Source organism: Lipotes vexillifer, unplaced genomic scaffold (assembly GCF_000442215.2).
Source record: "Lipotes vexillifer unplaced genomic scaffold, Lipotes_vexillifer_v1.1 scaffold100, whole genome shotgun sequence".
In the NCBI taxonomy this organism is placed as follows: domain Eukaryota; kingdom Metazoa; phylum Chordata; class Mammalia; order Artiodactyla; family Lipotidae; genus Lipotes; species Lipotes vexillifer.
Window position 1 is genome coordinate 2622720 of NW_006774075.1, and position 26386 is coordinate 2649105.

Genomic DNA, 26386 nt, shown 5'->3' on the forward strand with positions numbered 1-26386 from the left:
CATCACCATGGCTTACTCACAGTTCCTCTCGTGTCGCTACCGCCTCCCCCTGTGCATCTGTCCAACCTCTGCTCTCTCTGCCGACCTCCCAACTCTCCCTGACCTTCCAGCTGAAAATCCAGAGGCAGAGAGTCTGACTGGCTCAGCCCATTCCCCATTTAGGCAGAGATTTGGGGCCTTTGACTATGTTCTGGGTCTTACATACCTGCTGATTCAATCAGCCATGGCCATGGGCACAGAGCATGGCAACCAAGACATAGAGCACTACTTTCACGCAGCAGAAGCCCAGGGATGCAGCAGTGGCCTTTAATGGCCTGTTGACCAGAGCCTGGGGTCCAGGATGACTAATTCATCCTTTAGAGAGATACTGAAGGCTTCTGAGAAGAGCAGTGATTGACCAGATCTATGGTTTCAGAAACTAACTTCGGCTGCCCTGCAAATGAGAGTTAGTGACTGAAGATGACGCATGCAAGACAGGTTGGGCCGCCATGGCCAAGTGAGCAGGTGAAGCCTCAGACCAAGCCAGTGACCTTGAAAATGAGAAGGAGGGAGCAGAAGCATGTGGGTCTTGGACCTGAAGATGGCCGTCAGGCCCATGAGGCTGGAGTTTAGCAGAAAGGCTGCGTCTGGACACCTGGACATCATAAAGATACCACTTAAAACTGTAGGGTGGATGGTGTGGCAAGAGATAAGCCAACATGGACATTTGGGGATATCTCTTAGCTGTAAAAAACAGATCAAAGAAGAAAAACTTGACAAGTAATCTAAATTGGAAATATTTATACAGATGGGTAGGGACTCAGAGAGTCACAGAGCCCAAGAAAAATAGGGAAGCGTTTCCCCAGCTTACTCTCATATTCTCAAAAGCACAGGTCCAGAGGGTCCTGTATTAGATCTCGCCCCACTCCAAACCCCAAGCTTCTAGTCTGTTTTCCCGCAGAAGGTAGATACTTCTCGGGAATCCACAATAGTCTAAAAATACGGCAGCTGGGCTGCAGTGCCGCAATTAGTGGAGCTGCTGTCCCAGGAAACCCTCATCACATTTTGCTTAGATCAGAGAGCGGATTAACTCTGAGGTCTGTCTGAACTCTGCAAGACATCACTGGTGGTCTGCTTCCCGCAAGCATTCAATCTTCACATCCAAGGCAAGGAGGAAGTGCCAGATAGGAGCCCAAAGCAACTTTTCTCTCGGTGACTGAGATGAAAATACGCACCCTAGGACTCCTGACATATTTGATTTGCATCCTGTCTCCCTACGTCCCTTGAGCTCTCTCTCCCTTTGCATGAATACCTTCCCCAGACCCGAACCTCCTTTGGCATTCACAAACATTAGCACAGCTCTGAAGCCCCAAGCCCTTCATCTATGTCATGTGTTGGAAATAAATGTGGGAATTTCTTTATCTATTAGGGCTCCTAATGGCATGCAACTGAAACTGACTCTGACTAACTGAAATCCAAAGGGAGTTTACTGGAAGCATACGGGGTGACCTGCAGAAAGAATACAACGAACAATCGAGAATCAGACTGCAAGGCAGGAAAACAAGGGAAACTCCAGGACCCCAGGCAAGTGGGAGATATGCATTAATCTAACCAGAACATTAGCAATGGAAGAAATCCACTGCAACAGTGTTGTCTGTCCTTGTGTCACCATCCTCATGATTCTTATTTCTGGGAGAAAGAGAATAATTGGACCCGGTTGGAATTGAACCCATACTCAGACAACATGAACACACTAACTTTGCAAGGCAGTTTAGACTGATGGTGAGAGCGGGTCTCTGGTGCCTCATGGATTTGAATCCAGGCTCTGCCACTTACTAGCCATGTGACCTTGAGGTAGTCCTTTTTGCAATGATCCAGCTTCCCTCTCTGTAAACTGGGATGCCTATCCTTGGGGATTGGTGAGTACTAACTGGGTAAACCTGTGATAGCGACTGGCACAAAGGAAGTGTTCTACAGCTTTGATATTAATACTGCTAGGAACGCACAGGGTCCCTGGATTTACAGTCCAACCAAGAATGACAAGATGAGAGGTCATTCTCTGAAAGGAAGCAGGAGCTATTATTAGGGGAGGCTGAGTGTCCACAAAGCAATTACTATCCACAGCCAATACCTTATCTCTCCGCCAGACTGTAGCCACCATGAGGACAGCAGACTCTCTTCTTAATTCACCGCTGCATCCATCAGCACCTGAGAAGTGCCTGGCTCAGTGAACCTTTGTCAAATACGCAAATGTTGACTGCTGCTTTTTTGTGCGCCTGATCAACCAGCACAGTGCTTTGCCTGCACACAATAAGTATTTGCTGATTGAATCTATAGGTCAGTGGGATTCTTAGAAAGGGGAAGAACTTTGGGATCAAAGAGATGAACTTGTTTTAATAGGACTCAGTGGCAGGCAAGTGATGGTATAATGATGCTAATAAGCTATAGATGGACTATATTGTTTGTATAGATTAGTGTATTTGTATAGATTATAGGCCAGCTGCTGGCCAGTCTAAAACCCCTAGATCAGCATGAGGGGATAGGGAAACCACCAGTTACTTCCCTCATCACCTTGGACAGGGGGTGGCTCATCTGTCCCACATTGGTCCTGTCCCTGCCTTGGAGGCACTGCTGGTACCTCATGAGGACACCCTGGCACCCTCCACACTGGCTTTCAGAGGCTCTGAGGATAGGGCTTAGCCAGCCATCTGCCAAGCTTGCTCGCAAAGACAGTAGGATGTCATGGAGGAGCATATTCGATTAGGAATCATGAGAGCTCAGTCCTGGTCCTGGCTCAGCCAATGGTGTGAGGTCTCTTGCTCTCAGTGACCTGATCTAAATCATAGAGTAATCCTTGACTTGGAGCTCATGGAGATGTTGAGCAAATGAAATCCCACCTGTGGTGATTTCATCTGGAACTCCTTCTGTTTTAAAAGAGTCATGCACCACAATGTTCATTGCAGCACTATTTACAATAGCCAGGACATGGAACCAACCTAAATGTCCATCAACAGATGAATGGATAAAGAAGATGTGGCACATATATACAATGGAATATTACTCAGCCATAAAAAGAAACAAAACTGAGTTATTTGTAGTGAGGTGGATGGACCTAGAGTCTGTCATACAGAGTGAAGTAAGTCAGAAAGAGAAAAACAAATACCGTATGCTAACGCATATATATGGAATCTAAAAAAAAAAAAAGGGTACTGATGAACCTAGTTGCAGGGCAGGAATAAAGAGGTATATATAGAGAATGGACATGATGACATGGGGTGGGAGGGCGAAGCTGGGGTGAAGTGAGAGTAGCATCTCCATATATACACTACCGAATGTAAAATAGCTCGCTGGTGGGGAGCAGAAGCATAGCACAGGGAGATCAGCTCGGTGCTTTGCGATGACCTAGAGGGGTGGGAGGGAAGCTCAAGAGGGAGGGGATATGGGGGCACGTGTATGTATATGGCTGATTTGCCTTGTTGTGCAACAGAAACTAACACGGTATTGTGAAGCAGTTATACTCCAATAAAGATCTATTTAAAAAAAAAAAAAAGGGACCCAACTCAAACTGGCTTCAGTGAAGAGGAGACTTTACTGGTTCATGTTACTGAGAAATCCACTTTGGGGCACAATTGGCTTCAGGGGCTGAAACGTAGTATCAGCATCTGATTTCTCTCCATCTCTCAGCTCTCCTTCTGCTATAATGTCTTCATTCTCAGTCCCTAAACCATGGTCCCCAGCAGTTCCAGAGTCTCATCCCTTCAAGTTCAAATCCAGCCTCCCAGCAGCTGGGATAGACTGTGTTTGGCTCAACATGGGTAATGTGGCCAGGCTGGACCATCTGGATGCAGCCACACTGGACAATCAGGCCTGGGTCCAGTGCCCACCATCCCCATGATGAGTGAGGGAGCTTGGTCAGGCCTGGCTATATGCTTAACCTTCAGAGCTGGAAAAGAGTAAGAATTGGGGTTGGGGGAGAAGCTCCAGTTTACCTCACAAGTCGGGAGAGGAGTGGTTTGCCAGAAGATATTTGGGGTACTATTAACAGAAAGAGAAGTGGATGCTGGGTGGCTAAAACAACAAATGTGCCCTACACCCGGGATTTTTATATCACGTGATAGGAAGCATGCATTGCAGCTTCCCTCTTTGCTATGAAGTCTTTTTTCTTCCCCCTAACAAGCTCCTGCAAGCGCCTGAGGAGCAGCTGTCTCACCCTACAGTCATCTGTCTTCCTCCTCTGAACTTGGTAGCCCACAGGACGGTATCACTCACCAGCAACAGGTGGTGTCGGGTCGTTAGTTATCTTTTTATGTACGTGTCCTGTCTCTTCATCCATATAGCAGGATCCTGGAGAACGAGGGTCACGTCTTATTCATCTTTGTGGCCCCCAAAGCACTTTGCCTGATGTTTGGAGCATAGCAGACAGTCCCTAAATCTGCTGACAGATCAAACACCTGGTTTATATGCTTCTGGAACTAAGGAAGTAAAAAGCTTGACTCAACTACAAAACTACAAAGAAAGAGGAAACCTGTGTCCTCTACACCATTTCTGAAAGATCGTAGATTTTTTCTGGACTAACTAATGATGCTGGGGTCAAGATGTGCTGGGGTCTTTTTTCCTCTGCAGCCCCCAGCCACTGGTATCATTCTTTTTAATAAAGGACTGAATGAAGGCCCAAAGAATCTTAGTCTCAGCTGCCCAGTACCCTTGGGTGGGTCGTATGCCGGCACAGCCCACCTGGAAGCATGGAGGATGGCAATCTCAGGAAGAGGAAGCAGACGTCTGTCCTCAGTGGCTCCCACCTCAGGCCACAAGGCAGAGCCCCAAGGTCCCATCAGTGGGACTGGCTGCTGGCTCCCTGCCCTGTGCTGATCTCTACTACCCATCCTCATTCGTAACCCTGACATCCAGCAAAGGGAAGAACGAGAGAGGAGGGCATGGAAAATCAGAGTCAGATGTAGCTTGGATGTTGAAACCGTCCTCCCAGGTGGTTCCTAAGCCCCTGTGGCTCCGATTTCAGAATCCCCTGCGGGCCATCCTGGGCCAGGCGATTTGCACCTTTGTCTCCAATCCCCTCAAACCGCCCTTTAGGGCCAAGTGACTTGTCCAAATCCGCGCAGCCAAGCCAGGATTCCCTCACCTGCAAAAAATACAAGGATTAAATCAACGAGCCACAGAGAGCATCCACCTCCTGGTATAGTCACAAAAATCAAATCAATGGGGGAAGAACGAAGAAACGTGGTTGGTAAAGGAGGGAGTGGTTAAACGAGGTCAGAAGATCGGTGGGTGGAGCGGCTGAGAGAAAAACCAGGCTGTGGGGTCGGGGGCAGAACAGGGAATCAATTAAAGCTCCAGTCTCTAGCCGTGGCTCGCGCTCGCCCAGCGCTACGAGCTGCCAGGGCGAGCCCGGGAGGCGGTGCGCCGGACCCCTGACCCCGCCCCTCCCTAGCTCCACCCAGTCATAGGCCCCGCCTTTGGGCCCACCCCTGCCCCAAGCCCGCCCCGCCCCCAAGGCCCGGAAGCGAAAGCAACTCCTCCTCTTCCGAGCGGGGTCACGATACCGCCGGCGGGATCCGGGTTTCCGAGAGTGAGGGCTGCTCGGCGGGTCAGGGCGGCCACCGGCTGGAGCCATGACCCCGAACCTGCGCACCGCGCTCATTTTCGGCGGCTTCATCTCCCTGATCGGCGCCGCCTTCTACCCCATCTACTTCCGGCCCATAATGCGGCTGGAGGAATACCGTGAGTGACCTCTGACCCCACGCTGTGGCCTGGCCTCAGTAACTCCCCTCCCTTCCCCCGTGGGGCCATGGTCAGAGCTTTGTTCGCCAGTCGGGGAGACCCGGCTTCGAATCTCGCTGTGTGCGGCTTTGTGACAGTGGACAAGTGACTCTCAGAATCTCAGCAACCCCTTTAGTAGTTATCTGTTTGTATAATAAAATCATCTAGCCTCTGGTGAGACTCAAAGGTGGTAATGAAAGCAATCTGCGCATAGTAGGTCGACACTAAATAGTAGTTCATACTCATATTCACTGAAGTCTTTTAATGTATCTCATTAGGCACACATTGGACCATTTAATTTACACAAGCTCACTTTGAGGTAGGGATTATTATCTGTTTTACAGATGGGGAAACTGAGGCTCAGCGAGGTTGTTCAGCATGCCCCAGGACACACAGCTAGTAAGTGGCAAGACAAATACTCCTACTCCCGCCTCTGTTTCCAGACCTTCCAGACACTGAAGCTGAGAATGATGATGTTGAGGGGAGGGAGATGGACCTTAATTATCCTCAGCTTGAAGGTGTTTTTATCGCACTTCATTTCCACTCCCAAAGATGTCTTTGAGTGGAAATGTTTCAAACCTAAACTGTTAACCTGGGTTTTTGAGTTTTTCCTCTCCTTTCTCCTCAAATATTTTTTCAGATTCATTTTAAGCTGGTTGCTCACATGACAGTGGTCAATATCCTGCGAGTAATTTTCTTCCTTAATCATTCAAGTCCTATCATTCTAAAAGCCAAGCTCTCCTTCCTTGAGACCTATACCTTAGCAAGGATTAGCACTTTGATACGTCTGAAACCATCTGTCAGAGAGAAAATATTAGGCATCAGAGGCTCATTTTGTTCTCCAGGAAACCTGAACCGTCTTGAAGATGGAAGAGGGCCAACTGTGCCCCTTGACAATATTAGTGGAGGCTGAAAGCTTGGCGATTTGAAGGCGAAAGCTCCGTGTAAATGCTCTGCCCATTACAGATGCTACAACATTTAGAGCGTTTTAAGTACACAGATTTCCTTGTGGCTTCTTTCCATCAGCCAAGATTGAAATGGCCTCTGCATTCTGCCTTCCAGCCTGTCTCCATGCACCATGTGTGAGGGTGAACATGGGGCTGTGTGAAGCCCTGCATAATCTATCTGCATTATCCGTCCTTACTGTATCCTTGCCCCACGCTGTTTTATGACAACCTCTAGAGTTGAACTTGGGACAAGGGGGTCTGCTTTGGATCCCACTAGAAAAGCTTCAGTCACGAAGACTAGAGCAGTGGGTTTCAACTGGGGATGGTTTTTGTCCCCCTAGGGACAATTGGTTCTATCTGGAGACATTTTTGCTTGTCACAAAATGGGTGGCATAGGGTGGGGTAGTGTGAGTGTGCTACTGGCATCTAGTGCATAGAGGCCAGGGGTGCCGGTAAACTTTGTGCAATGCACAGGACAGCCACCCCTGACAAAGAATTATCCGGCCCCAAATGCGAATGGTGCCAAGGCTGAGAAACCTTCCTCTGGGTCAGATGCTCAGGGTGTGGGTTTGCGCTGTGTCTCCCAACGACAGTCTTATAGGGCTAGTCCGGAGTCTATGGTTGTCCGAGTCGCCTTGAGACAGACAGATTAGGTCTTTTAAGTGAACATTTAGTGTGTGTGGCTACAATATCTGCATTTTTAACTGTAAGGCAGTCAACACCTGCCCACTTTTCTGGTTCAGTTTTAATTAATTTGGACACTCTTATCTGAGAGTCATAACTGATTCCTTAAACAGGTAATGATACTAAATAGCTAATATTTATTGAAAGCTTATTATATGTCTGACACTCTTCTAAGCAATTCTTATATATCAATCCATTTGGTGCTCATAACAACCCTTCATTGTAGCTGCTGTGTGATCATCCCCATTTTATATGTGGACAGAGTGAGGTATGGCACAGTTAACTTGTACAAGCACCCACAACCGATGAGTCCCAGATCTGGGATTTGCACCAGTGCCCTTAATCATGACACCAGGGCACCATACTGCCTCTCTAAGAGGGTGAGAGAAGTAAGTCAGATGAAGGTCTAAATCCCTTACTAGAGGAGGACCTTAAGTTGCGTTACTTAACCTCTCTGAGCCTGACCTGTTTCCTCATCTGTAACAGTGGAATTTGCAGGACTGAATTTACATGTTTTGGGGTGAATTAAATGAGATAACAGGTGTAGAAACACATAGTATATCTGTACACTAGGCATCCCATAAAAACATTTCAATAATAAGGAACCACAAGGGCAGGGAAGTGAGACGAGATTTAAGCAGGTGGACCGACCCAGGTGAGGCATTCGTGACCGGGTCATGGGAACCCTCTGTGAGGACGGAGCTTCAGTTCATTTCAGCGCATTCAGCTAGCATTTAGTTAGCTTCCTTTTCATTTTTTTAAGCCTGGATTTTAGCAATTACTGTGTGTCTGGCACTGTGTTAGGTGCCGGATGTATGTGACCGGACAAGACGGTCAGAGCTCTTCTCTCACGTCACTGCCTCACACGTACCTAGTCCCCCACCCACTCCCTGCACTCTGAGCTGGTCTCCCTGCTCCACTGGTCCCCAGGACCACCCACTCTTTACCCAGCAGCCACTGTGGTCTTTCTGGTTAGTGTGTTGCTCCTGATCTACCTTCTTTGCATTTGTGGTCAAAGAATTCAGACTATATGATTTTGATTTTTTGATAGGTCAAGATTTGCTTTGTGACTTGGTACAAGTCAGGTTTTGCAAATGTTCACTGTGTGCTGGGAATGATGTATATTCTCTTGTTTGGGAGTACAGAGTTCTGTATATGATGGTTCCAGATCATTCTTAATTCTGACTTAGATATCTTGAGGCCATATTATTCTGTGCACACAATCTAGAATATTCTTGGGGGGGGTTTCAATTATTATTATATGAGTCCTCTTTACCCCTGATATTTCTCCTGAACTCTGTTTTATCTGATATTATCATAGTTACCAGCTTTCTTTTGGTTAGTGTTTTCATGGTGTGTGTGTGTGTGTGTGTGTATATCTATATGTGTATATCTATAGATATACACATATAGATATAGATATCCTCTTATATTTAGCCTTTATTTGTCCTTAAGTCTTATAACCAGCCTAAACTGGGATTTTTTTTTTTCTTTTTTTACGGTACGCGGGCCTCTCACTGTTGTGGCCTCTCCCGTTGTGGAGCACAGGCTCCGGACGCGCAGGCCCAGCGGCCATGGCTCACGGGCCCAGTCGCCCCGCGGCATGTGGGATCTTCCCCCACCAGGGCACAAACCCGTGTCCCCTGCATTGGCAGGCGGACTCTCAACCACTGCGCCACCAGGGAAGCCCCTAAACTGGGATTTTTAAAAACTCCAATCTGATAATCTTTTTAAACTGTTGGATTGAGATCATTTTCACTTACGTTTACTGATATATTTACAGTTATTTTTCCTACCTTATGTTTTCTATTTATTCTTCTGTTTCTCTACTTCCCCTTTTTCTCCTTTTCTGCCTTCAAGACTTCTTTATTTAATTCTCTTCCCCTCTACTAGTTTGAAAGTTTTACATTCTCTTTTTCTTTTGTGGTGACAGTTTAAAGTTAGTCAATATCTTTACCTCTTATGAAAGATACAAAGACCTTAGAATGCCTTAGCTCCTGTCCCAGACGCCCCACCCGTCCTGCCTTGTGTTTATCACTCCCCAGATCACTTAGTACCATCCCTGTTTTATACAGTCACTGATTGTTTCTCTTTACCCTCATTCTTTACTCACTGATCCTTCTTTCATCTCACACCTTTCTAGTTTCAGTTTTCTTCATTCTGAAATACATCTTTGTGTTTCTTTGGTGAGAATTTGTAACTGGGAACATCCATTCTTGTGTGTCAGAGAATGTATAGAACTCCAGGTCTTCCACTGTGGCTGTCAGAAAGTCTATTGTGCTGTTTGCTCTTTGAATTCGATCCTCTCACCCGCTTGGTCAAAATACTTCAGTAACCCTCTGCTGTCCTCAGAGTGCAGCCGGTGGAAAAGCATTGAAGAATCTGAATCTGGAGTGCAGGGTGATCAGATTCCCTCTTTCCAGGAATCTCTGAGTGTGTGTGACGGAGGGGCTGGGAGGGTCAAGGTTGGAGGTAAGAAGGCCAGGTACGGGAAGGCTGTGCTTCCTGTGACCTCAGGGAGAGGCGACTGTAGCCTTAACCAGAGTGGTGGTGGTTATGGGACTGGGGAGAAGGACCGAATTCTGGAGCCAGATTTAAGAAATAAGTCTTCTGCAGGGATGTGTGATTAGCTCAGGGGTGAGGGAGGCAGAGGAAAGAGATTGACACCCAGCTTTCTGGGTCCAGCAGCTGAGGAGATATGGTACTAGACCTTATGAAATACAGGAAGTCTGTTTGGGGGACAAGAGGACATGCTAGTTCGGTTTGGGGTGTATTGAGTTTCAGGTACCTGGATATGCTCCTGGAGATTTCCTGTAGGCGATGGGAGCTGAGCCACAGGACCTGAGCTGGAGCTAGAGACGGCACGTCACTGGCATTGGATGGGAAGCAGAGTCAGTGCAGTAGGTGGGGCTCCCAGGCAGCATTCAGAGATTGAAAAAGACAAGCTGGTCCAGGGCAGAATGCAGGTGAACACTAGCATTTGAGGGTCTGAAGAGCAAGTGGTCAGAGGAGGAAGGGTCCTCAAAGGAGTGGCCAGAGCGCGAGGATTAAAACCAGAAGAGGCGGCAGTCTCAAGCCCCAAGAAGATAGCTCTTCATGAAAAGGATGTGGTCAGCAGGGCTAGGCTGCTTGAAGACGGTAAGAAAGAAAAAAAGTGAAAATATCCATTGGATTTAGCAAAAAGAAGGTAAAGCTCATTGGTTGTTTTGTTAGAAGTGCTTTCAATGGTTTGATGGCAGAAAGCAGATAGCAGTGGATTGAGGAGTAAATAGTATATTAGGTTGACTATTTAAAGATGTTGGGCTGTATGGAGAGGAGAATGATGCATTATTTTGCAGGTGGTCAAGGGGGCTGTTGTGTTTTCGTTTTGGCTGGGAGCAGTGGGAGAGCCAAGAGAGCCTTTGGACTAAGAAGACTGCTGGAGAGAGAAGACAGTCCATAGAGTGGGAGGTGGCATGGGATCTTGAGATCAGATGGAGGAGGGAGACTTGGACCAAAGGCAGGACACCTCTTCCAGCAACTGAGGAGGAAGGACAGGTGTGGATACCGCTAGATGTAGTTGTGATGTTGGGAGGTTGTAGATGCTTCCTGTTTGTTGTGGCTTCTGTTCTCTTTGTGACGCAGGAGGTCAGGTGACTATGCGTGAGAGGCACAAGCCCCAGCCAGACTCTCCCTCCTAGAGACACTCTCTTCCCTGGGCTTCGTGACTGCCTCTCTTGTTGGCTGTTTCTCTCCTGAGCGTCCTTCATACATTCTGCTCTGTCTGGGCAGACAGAGGAGAAGCCCACAGTCCTTGGAAGGGCCGGGCAGACACCCAGTCCTTGAGAAGGGGTGCCAGAGGCCAGCAAGGAGCCCAGGCCATGTAGGGCCCAAGTGTCGAGACACTGCTGACCCTTCATCTGGGCCAGCCTGACTGATGCTGGCCGGCCTGGGTATGGGGCAGGTAAGCTCTAGGGCCCCTGCTGGAATAAGCCTCAAGGCAGTAGAAAAGAGGCACAAGGCTGCTTAGGTAAAATAAAGCCAAGGAGATCTTCTGTGATTTAAAAGCAGACAGGCCATTATCACAAGACTGCTGTGTTGAATTTCATTTTGACATTCAGTGTGATCTCTAGCTCTTTCACTAACTCAGCCAGACTTTACCAAGTATTAGGGGGAATACAAGGTCAGTTCCACACGCGATACCTGAGTACTGAAATGAGCACTGGGGAGATGGCAGTTGGCATTGGCAGTTGTCAGCCCCACACCAGAAGTATGGGGACAGTTCTGCTGTACTTCTGGAGGGAATCCAGACGTTGCTTATTAGCTTTCAGCCTATTGGCACAGCATGATTGGTGGGAAGAGCCCACATTCAGGGAAGCATACTTGAAGCTATACATATAGCGCACATTCAGGCGCTGTAACTTGAAGCGTGGTCTGCCTTTTGTCTCTGCGTCCTGGAACCAGACAGTGATCCTGAATGTGGCTTTAAAAACTAACAGCATTTCAGGGCAACCTGTGAAATGAGACAGAATAAGATCATTTTCTGTGATCCTGTTCATGTTTAACATTAGTTAGATGTGCAGAAGCACAAAGGGTTTTGCCAGAAATCTTGTGTTCATTCAGTCCCCTCATTTAGGTGACTTGTCCAAGGTCACTTAGCACAGTTATTCCTGGATAGACACTAGACCCTAACTCCCCAGCCTTGTCTGCTGCTTAATGATGCCCTGTTTCACCTGCTTTTAGGACAGGGGAGAGTGTCTGCTAGTAAAGCCAAAGGTTACGTGGGAGAGCTGTGATACCTCACTTTTCCTCCTGTTCTCCTTCCGCCCCCAACCTCAAGCGTGTGGTACAGAGTCAGAGCAGGCCTGCGAGAAATCACTTGACTCAGAAATGCCTCTTACCTTGGAAGGGCATTTTCCCGAATATATGGCAAGTGCTCAGAATATGCTTTTTATTCCTTTCACCTTAGAGTCAAATGAAATGTACAGACTAAAGTCTTATTTTCTAACAGGCCTTCCAAAGCTGCCTGGATTCTACCACACACCCTGGTGAGAAACTAAAGTGTTCATGGTACTGGAAGGAGTCCACGCTTCCCATGGCCCTTTGGTCCCCCCAGCTGCTGGCTCACACTCACCCCCAGTACACACATCTAGTTCTGGATCACCCCGAAGTCAGACTGCAGCAAAGTGGGAGCACTAGAAAAGTATTATTTTATTTTATTTTTGCTATTTTTAAAAGAGACTTTCAATTAATCATCATGGAATAGTCACAGTGCTGTTGGACTTCCTTATACTTGTTTTGCAGTTGTGTATTTTTGTTGTTAAAAAAAAAAATCCAAGCCGACAGAGAAGATCTAAGAATAGTACAATGAATCCCTTTATGTCCTTCACCTAGATTTACCAGTTGTTAACATTTTGCCACATTTGCTTTCTCTCGCTATATATATGTTACACATCTATACATACATACATATGGACACGCATATGTTCATATATAATTACATTCCATATATAATCGTTACTACTATTTTGCTGAACCATTTGAGAGTGAGTTGAAGACCTTGTGAGCTTTGATGCCTAAACACTTCAGCATGTATTTTCTGAGCACAAGGACATTCTCTTATATAATCACAATTATCCAATCCAGGAAATTTAATATTGACACAATGTTATTATGTAATATACAGTCCATATTCAAATGTTGACATTTGTCCAATTACCTCAGGTTGTGAGTTGCTTTTATTTTAACTGTTCATTGGCAGGAGGAGATGGAGGGGTGTTCCCGAGGTGATGGTTTCACTGTGTAGGCCCCCCCCGCCCGAGGTCAGGTTCTGCACCTGCTTTTAGGTTTTTATCTGCTGATCCTCCCCAAGAGCACCCTCAACCAGTCAGTAACAAGACCACTGACGGGGGCTGGCAGTTTGGGCACGCTGTATCAATTTGCTGTGAATGTTAAATAAAGTAGCAAGTCACACAGATTTCACAGTATGGACATTTAATATAAGGATAGGTTTCACGTTCAAAGACTTAAACATTACGAGGTAGATTCTTTTGCTACCATACAAAAATGAGCCCGTCTGCATGTATTACTAAGTTTTAAATAATCTACCTTGGCCCTTTGAGTAGAGCTAAGGATCCTCAATTAAAACTGCAAATCAGCTCACTGCCTTAGCACCAGGGGGCAGAGTCGGGCTTGCTGAGACACTGGAGAGGGAACTTCTAACGGGCATCACAAAGCTCCAGGCCCCATGCTGTATATTTGCGTTTCAATCATTTCACTCCTGATAGAAGCATGCTCACTACTAAAAGGTCAGTAATTAGCTTATCCTGATTTGCCCACATAGTTAAACCCCTGACTTCTGTGTTGCCCTTTTTCCCAGAGGTTGAGAGACATTTGCTGTTTCTCTAATGATAGCAAAACAGAAACCTACTGTCAACCTCATCAAGATGTGCTTGCTAAGTCCCAAGGGACTAGTTTGTTTTCCCTTTAGCGTATCTCGCATTCACAAATAAAGTGTCTTTGTGTCATATCATGAATTTATATAAGACTGCTTTGGCCTTAGAGTATTTATAAAACATTAATGGATTAAAGAACCAGGGGATGTAGATAGGATGCTAATACCGGTTATCACTTGGTAGGAACTCGTGGTTTAAATTGCCCATCCAAGCCAAAAAAAGAGGGGGTTGCATAAGGACAAGGATTATAAAGAGATTATGGTCTATTTAAAATAAATCCTCAGCCTCTCTCCAACCTCATTAGCAATTAGCAAGGAAGTGTGAAGACAGGGATTCTTTTCTCTTCACCTGGTTCTCCATTTCATTGTAAGAGGTGAGAACGCAATTAGGCATTCCTTTGCCACGAGAAGTCAACGTCCTCTGATGCTTGGCAGCCTGCCAGCTTCTTTGGCTTTGCAGGACCTGCCTCTTGGAGAATGTGTTCCGTTCACCAGGTTGTCTGATTCTCTCAAACCTGGACATCTAGAATGCTTTCTGGCAATCAAGCATGTGTTAAAAATTCATCTCTTCCTTCTTCCATGATACTGGAGAATGGACCTTTTAGCTGTGAAAAATGATATCTGTTTTTGTTCCTGGCACGATCGATGACAGTGTAGTCTTTTACTAGTTGGCATTTTCTAAGAGCATGTTTGAGACACATCCATACTTGGAGACTTACATGGTGACAGCATGGTAGGGCTCACTCCTCCAGGAATTTAACTTCTTAGGAAATGAGATCGCCTTTTGTGTTATTTTAGGAAGTCTGAAACCTCAGAGGTCCCATTGTCACCCACTCTTTTGGCATCTCTTGGTCCACAGGGTCTTGGTTGTTGTTTACCTGCTACTTTTCAGAGAGGCCCAGTGGAGCCATCAGACCATTCTGTATAAGCAGCTTCCTTGTGCTGTGTCCTCTCTGTCTTGCTTAGAATTGGATGTCAAGATTCAGATAATCCCTGTTGCCCGGTGTTTTATTTGCCAAAGCAAAACTTAGCATTAATAAAACTCTCAGACAGGTCACTTAGGATTGACTTTCCGTCACATCACTGGAGAAGCAAGTTCAGTGAATATTTGATTTGGAAAAGCCCTGTTTCCTATACCTTTATGCTTGTGTATCTTTATGAGAATAAAGAAAACTGCCTAATATTAAATAAGAGCTAAACGTGGATTTAAAGAAACACCGTCAGCCTGATTAAAACAAAGGTTTGATTACAACACTTAATTACTATAATATAGTAGTAAACATCCTTTGGCTGCAAGTCTTTCTGCTGAAAAGCCACCATTTGTTTTTCAAGATACTTAAAATAATAAGTCTTTGTTTTCACAGGCCTTAGGTTTATTCAACACCACTTAGAAAGATGTGTGAGGGCTTGAAGCCCACAGACATAAAATGCCCAGTTTCTCTTGGCCTTCGCCTGTGGGACATCTCCAAAGAGACTGGCTAAGCTGTTGTCGCTAAAACGCGCTTACTAATTGGCGTAGCACCTGCAGTCAATTAGGGAAGCTTCAATTATCCAAACCAAAGCCACCCACCCAAAGATTAATTTTCTGCTCTATTTCCTATCAGAAACATGGCATATTTAGCTCTGGGTCTAGGCCCTCAGTGGAGTACATTTTAGACACCTAAACTGCATCGTTTTCTCGTGAATTATACTTGTTCCTGCAGTTCAGCAGCCTTGCTCTCCTCATATCACACCCACCAGTTCTTTCAAAATTGTTCTTTTGCTGTTGTTTTTGTTGCCTTTCCAAACTGCTGAGATCACTGGGAAAAGATGTTCGTTAGAAGCTTTTCTTCTGAAGTTCGGCTTTCTTTCACTGAAAATATCCAGTCTTTTTGCTTGATAGGATCTAACTTCTGTAACGTAAAAGCTTTGGGCAATGGCAGCTCTGAGTTGAATAGCACTCAGATATATTGTTTCCTAATTGTCCTGTGTTCCACGTAGATACAAAGATTTCCACTGCCCTGCCCCACAGTCCCCTCTCTAATGAGTAATTTTTCTGTTGTGTTTCTCAGAGAAGGAACAAGCCATAAATCGAGCTGGTATTGTCCAAGAAGATGTGCAGCCACCAGGTAAACATAAAAATCACAAGTCTCACATGTACTAGTGTGTTGTCGTTGGGAGTGGTGCTTTGCAGCAGGAGAAATCTTTGCTTCGAGGCTAGATTGTAACTGTGTCGGTATTTCCCAACAGTTGCCATTTTAGAGGTTGCCACCCCAAGACTTCCTCTTAATATGTTACTCCAGAAGAGTTTTTGCAAGTTTCTCTTCTGCATTTGATAAGTGGGCATAAGTGTGTAACAAGTGTGCAATTAACTATCAAGCATAAGTAGATGGGGCTTCCCTGGTGGCGCAGTGGTTGAGAGTCCGCCTGCCGATGCAGGAGACACGGGTTCGTGCCCCGGTCCGGGGGGATCCCGCATGCCGCGGAGCGGCTGGGCCCGTGAGCCATGGCCGCTGAGCCTGCGTGTCCAGAGCCCGTGCTCCGCAACAGGAGAGGCCACAACAGTGAGAGGCCCGCGTACCGCCAAAAAAAAAAAAAACCAAAAGGAAAAAAACAAAAAAAAAAAAAAAAAAAAAAAAAGCATAAGTAGATGTTTTGCAGACATATTTACCAAGCACCTATTTAAACACCACCCTCATGGGAAAATACTGTTTACTTATGAGCTATTTTAATCGATGCGGGATTCTGCTTTATACAGAAGCTCAAAAGTTCCCTGTATGGCTGAATGGTTAGTTACTTTGAGACGATCCAAGTTGGCTGAGAATGAGAGGTTTCTAGCTTATTAGCCAAAACTCTTGTAATCTGTGGCAGCGGTCTTTTTTTTATTCATTTATGTTTTAGCTAGGCCAGATACATATCTCCCTGCTGTGGGGCAATTTCTGAGCCATTTAAAAGTCTCTTGTCAGCTGCCACGGCTTCCCAGCCGTCCTGTTCCGGGGTTCCGGCAGCTTGCCCGCACTAACTCCAACTACATGGAAATCGCACAGCTTCATTCTGATGTCATCTTATTTGTTTGGGGTTGAGGGAAGTGGTAGGAAATTTTAAAACGAATCCTTTCTTTATTCGTGTTTCTTTCTATAGGGTTAAAAGTGTGGTCGGATCCATTTGGCAGGAAATGAAAAGGCTATCACCACCTCTGATTATGAAAGTAGGCAGAGTCTTCATGCTTTCATTTCTGCAGCAAGTACAATAAATCACCTGGCTAGAGAACGATGGCTGGAGAAGAAAACTCTAGAAGGCTGTAAAGAAGAGTAGTGTGCACCAGGATTAATTCCCTTCTTAAGTATCAAAAGAACCCTGAAACAAATCACACCATTACGAAGGTTTTCATGATTTGGTTTCCTTTCTAAAAATGAAGCTTTCTCACCCAGCTGCATTTGGAGGTGATCTACTTATTATTCAGTCTCTACCTCTTACCCACCTGAGCTGTGATATGAATACAAGCAACTAGGGAAGATCCTAGTCTGTTTTGCCATCTTCCAAATAAGTTTCAGTGAAAAACCACCATATTGAGCAGCCTCATAGGGCTCTTTGAAAATGTTAAAGTTGATAAAACTCTTTGAGGACAAGGTACATTGTACTCTTTAAGAATAAAGAGTTCAACTCAACTATCTCATTGGGAGGGTTGCTGCATTTTGAAAAATAAATACCTATGAAGCAAATCAAACTAAATGGGTATGCATGCCTAGTAGAAATCATGTTGAATTAACTGAAAATATGTGTATTAAAATGATTTCTTTTTACTTCACAATGGTGTAAGATTTTTTGTAAATCCTTTTTTGTAAGTGCATTAAATGATACCCAGAAGTATTATTTGACTACATTATATTTGACTAGGTATTTGACTCTTTGGTGTTTGTCAGATTGTATACAAGTAAAACTCTTTAAAGGTAAATAGCAAATGTATTGAGACAAATATTTATTGAATGTGATTCTCTACCAGATACCTCACCAGGTGCTGCAAAGATGAACATGAGAATACGAATTTCTTTCTCTAGTGCTCTCTCTGGCCCCTTACTAGATTATGTGCTTTTGAAAGACACATTTTTTTCATTTTTACATTTCCCAGAGTGCCTTGCACATTACTATATGCTGTCTTTTAGATGAGCTACCTGATGACATAATTTTATTATTGTGAACTGGGAGATGGCTTAACAGACAACTGGCATAATTATGTTAATTACTGTCAAAAAAAAAGATTGATAGTTCCAAAACCAAAGTCATCATTTTTGGTAGGCATTCCCTAACATTTAATTGACTTACAGTTAACAACCCGATAAAAGAACTGACTCATTTGGGGGACATTCCACTCTTTTCCTTGGAGGGGGCACCAAAAGGTTGTGTGACTTAGAGTCAAGCCTCTTGTGGGTGCTTAATTGAGATTCCTCTGTGACTGAGGCCAGTGCCTATACATCTGCTTTGGAAGATATCCAGGCTGCAATGACTGTGTCTGCATGTCATAGACAAGAACTTTGGGGCCTTGATGGCCTGTTTGTCATCTGGAACAGACTCAGTTTAGTCTCCTGAGTGGGACCTATGTCCTGGCCTTGACCCTACCCTTGGTCTACCTCTTTGCTGAGATAAAGAGGCTTTCTGTCCTGCTCAGCTGCCTTGATGCTTATAAAAGGATTGCTCTTGATGTTCTCAGAGCTGTAGTGTCAGTCTGTGCTGCCCACGCTTGACAAAAGCCAGGTTGTAAGAGATGCTACTTGTGAGGACTGACCGAGGGCCTGGTGGTTCATCCACATTCCTCCCAGGTGTGCCTCCAGGATGATGAGGAAAGCACTGGAAAGAGGGGATCTTAGTCAAATACAGTTAGGAAACATAGAGTTCAAGTTAATTAGGTTTATTTGCTTCTAATTTGACAATTTCCAAGAGAGACATAACATTTCCCAAGTGTATTTGATCACAGAACATTTTTTTACCGATTATCTTCTGGGCCTAGGGACCAACAACATCCTTTTGGGAACATTCTCCAAATAGTCTCGGGACCCTTTAACACTCAAAAATTTTTGAGAACTCCAAAGTGTTTCTTCTTAGGTGGGTTATATCTATAGATGCTTACTATATTAGAAATTAAAACAAATTTTTCATTTAAGAATATCAATAATAAACCCATAGGTTACTATGACATATTTTTGTGTGAAAAATTTATTTACCAAGATGAAAACATAATTTGCAAATTTCTTTAATGTCTGGCTTAATAGAAGATGCTAGATTCTCATATCTACTTCTGCATTTGATCTGTTGCTGTATCACACGCCACGTGGCCTCTGGAAAACTACTGTACACCCTCATAAGAAGAGAGTAAAAAAAGGCAAAAAGCCTTTGATAGTACAGTATTATAAAAATACTTTTGATCATGCAACTCCCCTAAAAAGATTCCAGAGACCCCTCCAGGTACCTCCAGGTACCACAGTTTGAGTCTAATCTGTTTGCATTAGTTCCCTCAGAGTTGCCTGTTGAGGGAAATTACAAGAGGAGGGGAGAAACTGACAAAATCTCCCGTCCTTATTGCCAAAATGAAGTTGGATCCTTTATTTTCAATGTCCTCTTTAGGAAGACTCTGGTTGACTTTATTTTAATCTCAGCACCAGAAATAGCCACACTGCTGAACAGTTGGTACATTTATCCCGTGAACATTGATTTGCGTAACTTGTTTCCTTCTTTGTGTTGGCTGATAGGAAGCTCAACCACATTTGTGGTCCAGATTTTTAAAAAGTACCTTGTGGAATGAATTTGGGCCATTACATTACCTTCATTCTTTTTTTCCCCTGACCTTATTTTCCTTTCTGCTTTCTCACTTCAGTTTCCTATCTTATATTGTATGTTAGACCCATCATTTAAAAAGGAGCCGGTGCACAGACATTATTTATTCAATTGAAAAACCACTTATAATCTAGTAAGGGAAATGATGTAAATTCACAGATAAGATTAAAATGATGTGGAATATTAGAAGGACCTTTAAGGAGGTTCAGAGTGCCTACTGACACTGGGCACATGCAAACCCTGTGTCCCTGCAGTTCTACTAGTTATTTATGCAGCAGAAATGCATCCATAAATCCACCAAAAGACATGGACTAGAATGTTCCCAGCAGCTCTGGAAACTCCCCCAATGCCCATCAACAGTACAATGACTAAATAAACTGTGATATATTCACACAATAGAGTACAATATGGCGATGAAAAGGGACAACAATGCAATGAATCTCACAAACAATACAGAATGAACAAAAGCAAGTTGCAAGAGTACTTTTAGATTCCATTTAGAGAAAGAATAAAAATGGTAAATTAAGCCATAGAGTTGGAAGTCAGGATAGTGACTATTAGGAAGAGGCGTTGCTGCAGCGACTGGCAAGGGATACAGGGGGTCTTCAAGGTGCTGATATGCTACTTTTTGATCCGGGAGCAGGGTACACAGGTGTATTGAGTGCTTCCCTGAGCTGCACAAGTTCACGTACATTTCTAAGTGTATGTTATACTTCAGTAAAATTTTTAAAAAGAGATGCAAAGATTGTGGAATCAGGAGACTTTCCAGAGAAGCACGTTGTCTGGTGGGAGGAACGTGGGTTTCAGGAGGGATGATAAAACGTACCCCTCAGGGTTGTCGGGGAAATTAGGAATACTGTATGTGAGATGCCTAGCAAATACCTGGACCTGGGAGAGGTCAGATTAATGATAGCTATTATCATTGATGGAGTAGCTGACATTTAAACAGAGCTATGAAAAAATGCCTGGGACTCAGACACGTGGTGAGAGACACAGGTGCAGAGGCAGCAAAGCTAAGCATTTGAGGGATGGCTTGGCAGGGATGTGGCGGTGTGTGGGGAGACCACCGGCCCAGGGGCTTTGCCCGTCCTGTGCACCACCGGCCCGGGCTTGACATACAGCAGGCACTCGTCAGTATTTGGATGGATCCAATGAGTAATTGAAAAAAAAGACTGAGGGAACAAATGAAGGGAATGGTGTTTAAGACCATGTGGTGGTCACCCTTAAATGTCAAGCTGACAAGCTTTACTTAATTTACAGACATGGAGTACCAGAAGCAGGCAGTGGTCTGAAAACTTTCCAACAAAGCCAGAGTTCTGTCCCCGGAGCACTGCAAGACTGTTACCTGTCCGCGTGAGGAAGGTACAAAAACAATTAAGTAGTAAGAAACATCAAAAGCAGTTTGACAGAGTCATTTTTATCTTTTGAATCTGATGTTTAAAAATGGGGCTTTCCGGGCTTCCCTGGTGGCGCAGTGGTTGAGAGTCCGCCTGCCGATGCAGGGGACGCAGGTTCGTGCTCCGGTCCGGGAAGATCCCGCATGCCGTGGAGCGGCTGGGCCCGTGGGCCATGGCCGCTGAGCCTGCGCGTCCGGAGCCTGTGCTCCGCAATGGGAGAGGCCACAACAGTGAGAGGCCTGCATACCGAAAAAAAAAAAAAAAAAAATGGGGCTTTCCTTAACAAGGATTTACTGTATGGCACAGGGAATTATATTCAATATCTTGTCATAGCATATAATGGAAAACAATCGAAATAAAGAACGTAGATACATCCATGTATATCTGTATATCACTTTGCTGCATACCTGAAACTATCACAAGATTGTAAATCAGCTATACTTCAATTTTTTTTTTAATTGGGCTTTCCTTTTGTACTTTTTTGCTTTTTAAAAGTTTCTAGGGGCTTCCCTGGTGGCGCAGTGGTTGGGAGTCCGCCTGCCGATGCAGGGGACACGGGTTTGTGCCCCGGTCCAGGAGGATCCCACATGCCGCGGAGCGGCTGGGCCCGTGAGCCATGGCCGCTGAGTCTGCGCATCCAGAGCCTGTGCTCCACAACGGGAGATGCCACAGCAGCGAGAGGCCCGCGTACCGCAAAAAAAAAAAAAAAAAAAAAAAGTTTCTAATAAAATTAATTTTATTGTATTTTATAGGTCTTCAGTAGATTGGTGGTTAGAAGCAAACAACTGGGCTTCACCCCAGGTAGTTTGAAAAGCACTGACCTGGAGGACGGATCTGAGAGGGTGTTCTCGGGTCCCACCCCGAGGTCAGAAGCCTGTGTGCTCAGCTGGTGAAAGAACCCCCTGCCTGCTGGCGGCTCTGGGTTTTGAGGCATCAGCAGATGAAACACCCTGGTTTCTTAGCCCAGGGCCGGCCTCCACGGACAAGTGATTTCACTCTCCCAGACTTCACTAGCACCTGCTGAGTGTGGGAGGCCTCCTGCAGTTTATTCTAGCCTGTTGGTAACAAAATACACAGTTCACTGGCAACCCCTGTGCCTGGGAAGGTAGCAGGAACACTGGGGGGCCTGCTGCTCCACTGAATGTGGCCTGAAGACGGACATTAACTCCGCCACCATCTTCCCTGGAGCAGGACAGCCAGGCAGTGGCAGTAGGTCGCCCTCCCCGAGGATCCCCCAGCTGACTGGAAGCAGCAGGGTGCCTTTCACTCCTCACTTCTGCTAAGTGGTGTTTCCCAAACTCTGATCATCTGAACACAATGGGGAGAAAGGAGGACTCACTGCTGCTTATAAGAGTCAAGCAACGGTGCGCCGCAGTCTCTGCCTGGGGTTCTGTGTGTCACCTTATGTGATTAAAATAAATGCCGACGTTTTTGGTTGCGAGTGACAGAAAACCAAGCTCCAGATACTGCAAAAAGAGAATTCAGTCATGTAATTGAAAACTCCAGGGTCACAATTATTTTCTATTGTCACGATCATTTCTTAAACTGTAAAGGTCATTAAGTCACAATCATTTGTGAATGTAAAATGCAATTATATCCAGTGCCCTCAAGAAAGAGTCATGCTGGATATCTTCAGTAGTTACAGGTTTTCTCTCCCGGTTGACATTAGCTGCTCTCTCTGCCCAACATCTTACTCCCTCTCTCATGGGGACATTTACTCCCAACTCTAAGTTTTGTTCATCTTCCTCCCACTCTGTCTCCCTGTTTTGGGTGGAGCTGACTTCACCCCATGTACCAGGAACAGGCGTCTGGTCCAAGTCTGGCCAATCAGAACATTGGGCAAACTCCTGGCCACAGAGATTAGATCTGAGATGAGCATGGGGCCCAAACCAAGCTAGTCAGCTTAATCAAGCTAGTAGAGTTAATCTTGCCTGTTGGCTTGTGTGGTCAAACTAGAGGAGGGTCTCTCGTTCACCACATTTGGAGCTATTGGCAGCCACCTTGCACCATGAGGGCTGATCTGAGACTAACACCATCGTAGAAGGAAACAACAGGAGATGGAAACCAGGTCTAAATGATGTTGTTCACACCTGAGTTCACTTGTGTCTGCAGCAAGGATATCTCTGGATTAATAAATAATGTTAGTAAATTCCCTTTCTGCACCAGTTTAGATTTGTCACATGCAACCAAGAGAATCTTGACAAGGCATCTCAACTTCATATTTTAATCATTTTTTCTAAAATGTATTCTACGTGTCATTTTCACCTTAAATAAAGCATGTTGAACATAAGTCAGCCTCCCTTTATGACTTGGGCTTATTATTATTATACACTTGTCCCTAAGGGGCTATTGGGGCGGGTCAGACATTAACCTGCTGTGCTTGTGAGATTTCTGGCTTTTCTGTTTTTCTTATCTCTGCCCTGCCTCACAGCTATAAGGAGTAGACTCTGGCTTCATCTTGAATTTGCTGCTTGTAGTCTGTAGTGAGATTGGAAAGCGTTAGCCAAAATTCAGGAATCTGGCATCAAATGAAAGTAAATGCCTTTAATGTGGATTTAGAGGCTCTGGTAAGGAAAATGGCAGGGCCTTGTGACATTTTGGCTGCCCTGAGGTGTTTTTTTCTTCCTTTCTTCCTTTCTTTTTTCTTTCTTTCTTTTTTTTCTTCTTTCTTTCTTTCTTTCTTTCTCTCTCTCTCTCTCTCTCTCTTTCTTTCTTTCTTTCTTTCTTTCTTTTCTTTCTTTCTTTCTTCTCTCTCTCAATTATCACACTAAAGGATTGTGCCATGTGAGCAAACGAGCTAGGGTTGAAATGTCTTACAACTTAGCAAAGTTACTTGGTTTCTTCAAAGAGGGAACAGTAATACACAGCAATATTCTGAACCTCAGGCTGACTTTTAACTTGTTTTTCTTCTTTTCTAAAATAGCCTCCTTATTTTCAACCTCTAATAGCATAGGCTGACTTGCAAGGGGAGGAAAAAAACAAAGCAAGCATGTTTGTATCAGAAGGAGCAGGTTTACTTAAAGCAGATGTGGAATCAATTTGGGCAAATGTGAGTTGCCAGCCTCTGAACTTTGCTGCTAAGTATATGCACCCTGGAATACAGCAGAGTCACTTAAGCCTCATAAATGTGGTGCTGGAATACAGGGTAAACGTGTAGGGGGCACGCAGCTCGCTGCCCTTGCAAAGTTGAATGAAAACCCCAAGGGGCACACTCCCTCTGAGAAGTTCAAATGAAGACAATTGTGTTTGGAAAAAAATATAACAAAGTATCTGGTTTTGAAATTACTAGGAAAATGGCAGCTCTGGTGATTTATCTTGCAGAAGAAGCAAAATCTGCTTTCTAAAGTGGCTATTTTTATTTTTATTTGTGCTGCCACTTGGTGTGGACTCGCATTACAGACATAAAATACCGAAGCACAAAACCATTATTTGGTTTCTGTAACGAAGAGAGCAGGACTTAATTTTTGCCAGTCCCTGCCTTTTGAACATTCGGTCTACGGCTTTGGGGAACAAGTTAGGCAGCAGACTGAGACCCCAGAAGGGTGACTTCTGTTCTTCACTATCTGAACACATGACTCCTCAGCCGGTTGGGGCTCCCCATTAACGTTTGCACCAGCTCTTGCGAAACACAGTAGTTTTCAGTGATGAGAGTGATTGCAGTGAGCAAGTGTCAGAGAACACGGGACAGCCAGTCCCCAAGGCCCTGGCCTCCTGGATGTGTTTCCAGTAAAGGGACGGGAAGACAAGGACAGTGGTTGCTTCTCTACTCTCTAGATGCCTAACACTATTACATGGACTAGTAGGTATGATGGGCTCGATTGCATCCCCTCAAAATTCATAGGTTGCAGTCCTAACCCCCAGCACCTTAGGAAGTGACTGTGTAAGGAGATGGGGTCTTTAGAGAGATGATTAAAATAAAATGAGGTCAGGGCTTCCCTGGTGGCGTAGTGGTTGAGGGTCCGCCTGCCGATGCAGGGGACACGGGTTCGTGCCGCAGTCCGGGAAGATCCCACGTGCCGCGGAGCGGCTGGGCCCGTGAGCCATGGCCACTGAGCCTGCGCGTCCGGAGCCTGTGCTCTGCAACGGGAGAGGCCACAACAGTGAGAGGCCTGCGTACCGCAAAAAAAATTAAATAAAATGAGGTCATGTGTGTGGGCCCTGACCCAATATGACTGGCATCCTCATAAGAAGAGGAGATTAAGACATAGACCCACACAGAGGCAGGACCATGCAAGGACTTCTCCCTAGAAGACAGCCATCTACAAGCCAAGGACAGAGGCCTCAGAAGAAACAAACCCTGCAATAATCTTGATCTTGGACTTCCAGCCTCCAGAACTTCAAGGAAATAAGTTTCTGCTGTTTGAGCCAGCCAGCCTATGGTACTTTGTTATGGCTGCCCCAGGAAACTGATACAGTAGTTGGCCAGTAAACACTTGTTGGATGTTGTTTTATCATCTCTTGTGAATAGTCCTCTAGAATAAAATCTCTTTGTCCTACAGAATCATGGCTTTAGTTTGAGGCTGAATTTCCTCCAAGGTTTACACTGCCTCCCTTCCCATATTGCTCACCCACGGGACCCTCCAGTTTAGCCCCCTTAATCTATTCATGACCCACAAAATACCATTAGTGCCCTCCTGCCCCCTCCACCCCTCTGCTCACCTTAAGTCCTTGTGGAACACCCTCCTCCCTTCTCTTCACCCATCTAAACACCACAGTTGTTTCCAGACCTATTTTAAATTTGTCCCCACCCCCAAGGCTTCCCTGACATTACCAGTCTGGGGAGACTACTTTCTCCCTTGTCTTATTGGTTCACACTGTTCATTCGGCATAAAGTGGCATGGCTACCTTGGGCTGTGATTTTATTACCAGCAGATGACAACTCTCTCCCACCTTCAGCTCAGGATAAAATCCTTGGCATCGTCCTTGCCTTCTCTCTTTCTCTCACAGTCAGTTGGACGAGAAACCAATGGACTCACCCATCCAAAACCTCCCGACTCTGAACTGTCTCATCCCCTCCACTGTTACGTCACCAATGTCTAAGCCACCATCTGCTCTTGCCTGAATTATGGCAACTGCCTCCTAACAGCACCCTCAGCTTCTATCCTCTTCCCCTGTGGTAGGCAGAATTCTACGCTGGGGCTGCATACTCCCCTCCCCTGATCACGGGTGGGACTTGTAGATGTGATGGATGTCAGGCTGTGATTAGGTTACTGATCAGTTGACTTTGAGGGATATCGTGGTTGGTCCTTACCTAGACAGGTGAGCCCTTTGGGGGCTGGGTCCTTCCTGAAGCAAGAGATTTGAAGTGTAAGAGAGATTCCCCTCTGGCCTTGAAGAAGCAAACAACTATGTTGTTAACTGTC

General features: G+C 45.3%; 1 protein-coding gene across 1 annotated transcript; it reads left to right on the forward strand.

Annotated features, from left to right (window-relative positions):
- The first annotated feature begins 5606 nt into the window (after positions 1-5606).
- SMIM20 (small integral membrane protein 20) lies at positions 5607-5723 on the forward strand. The gene has a single exon (XM_007448808.1). It carries the CDS (start codon positions 5607-5609, stop codon positions 5721-5723), a length of 117 nt encoding a protein of 38 aa, XP_007448870.1.
- Positions 5724-26386: the final 20663 nt, after the last annotated feature.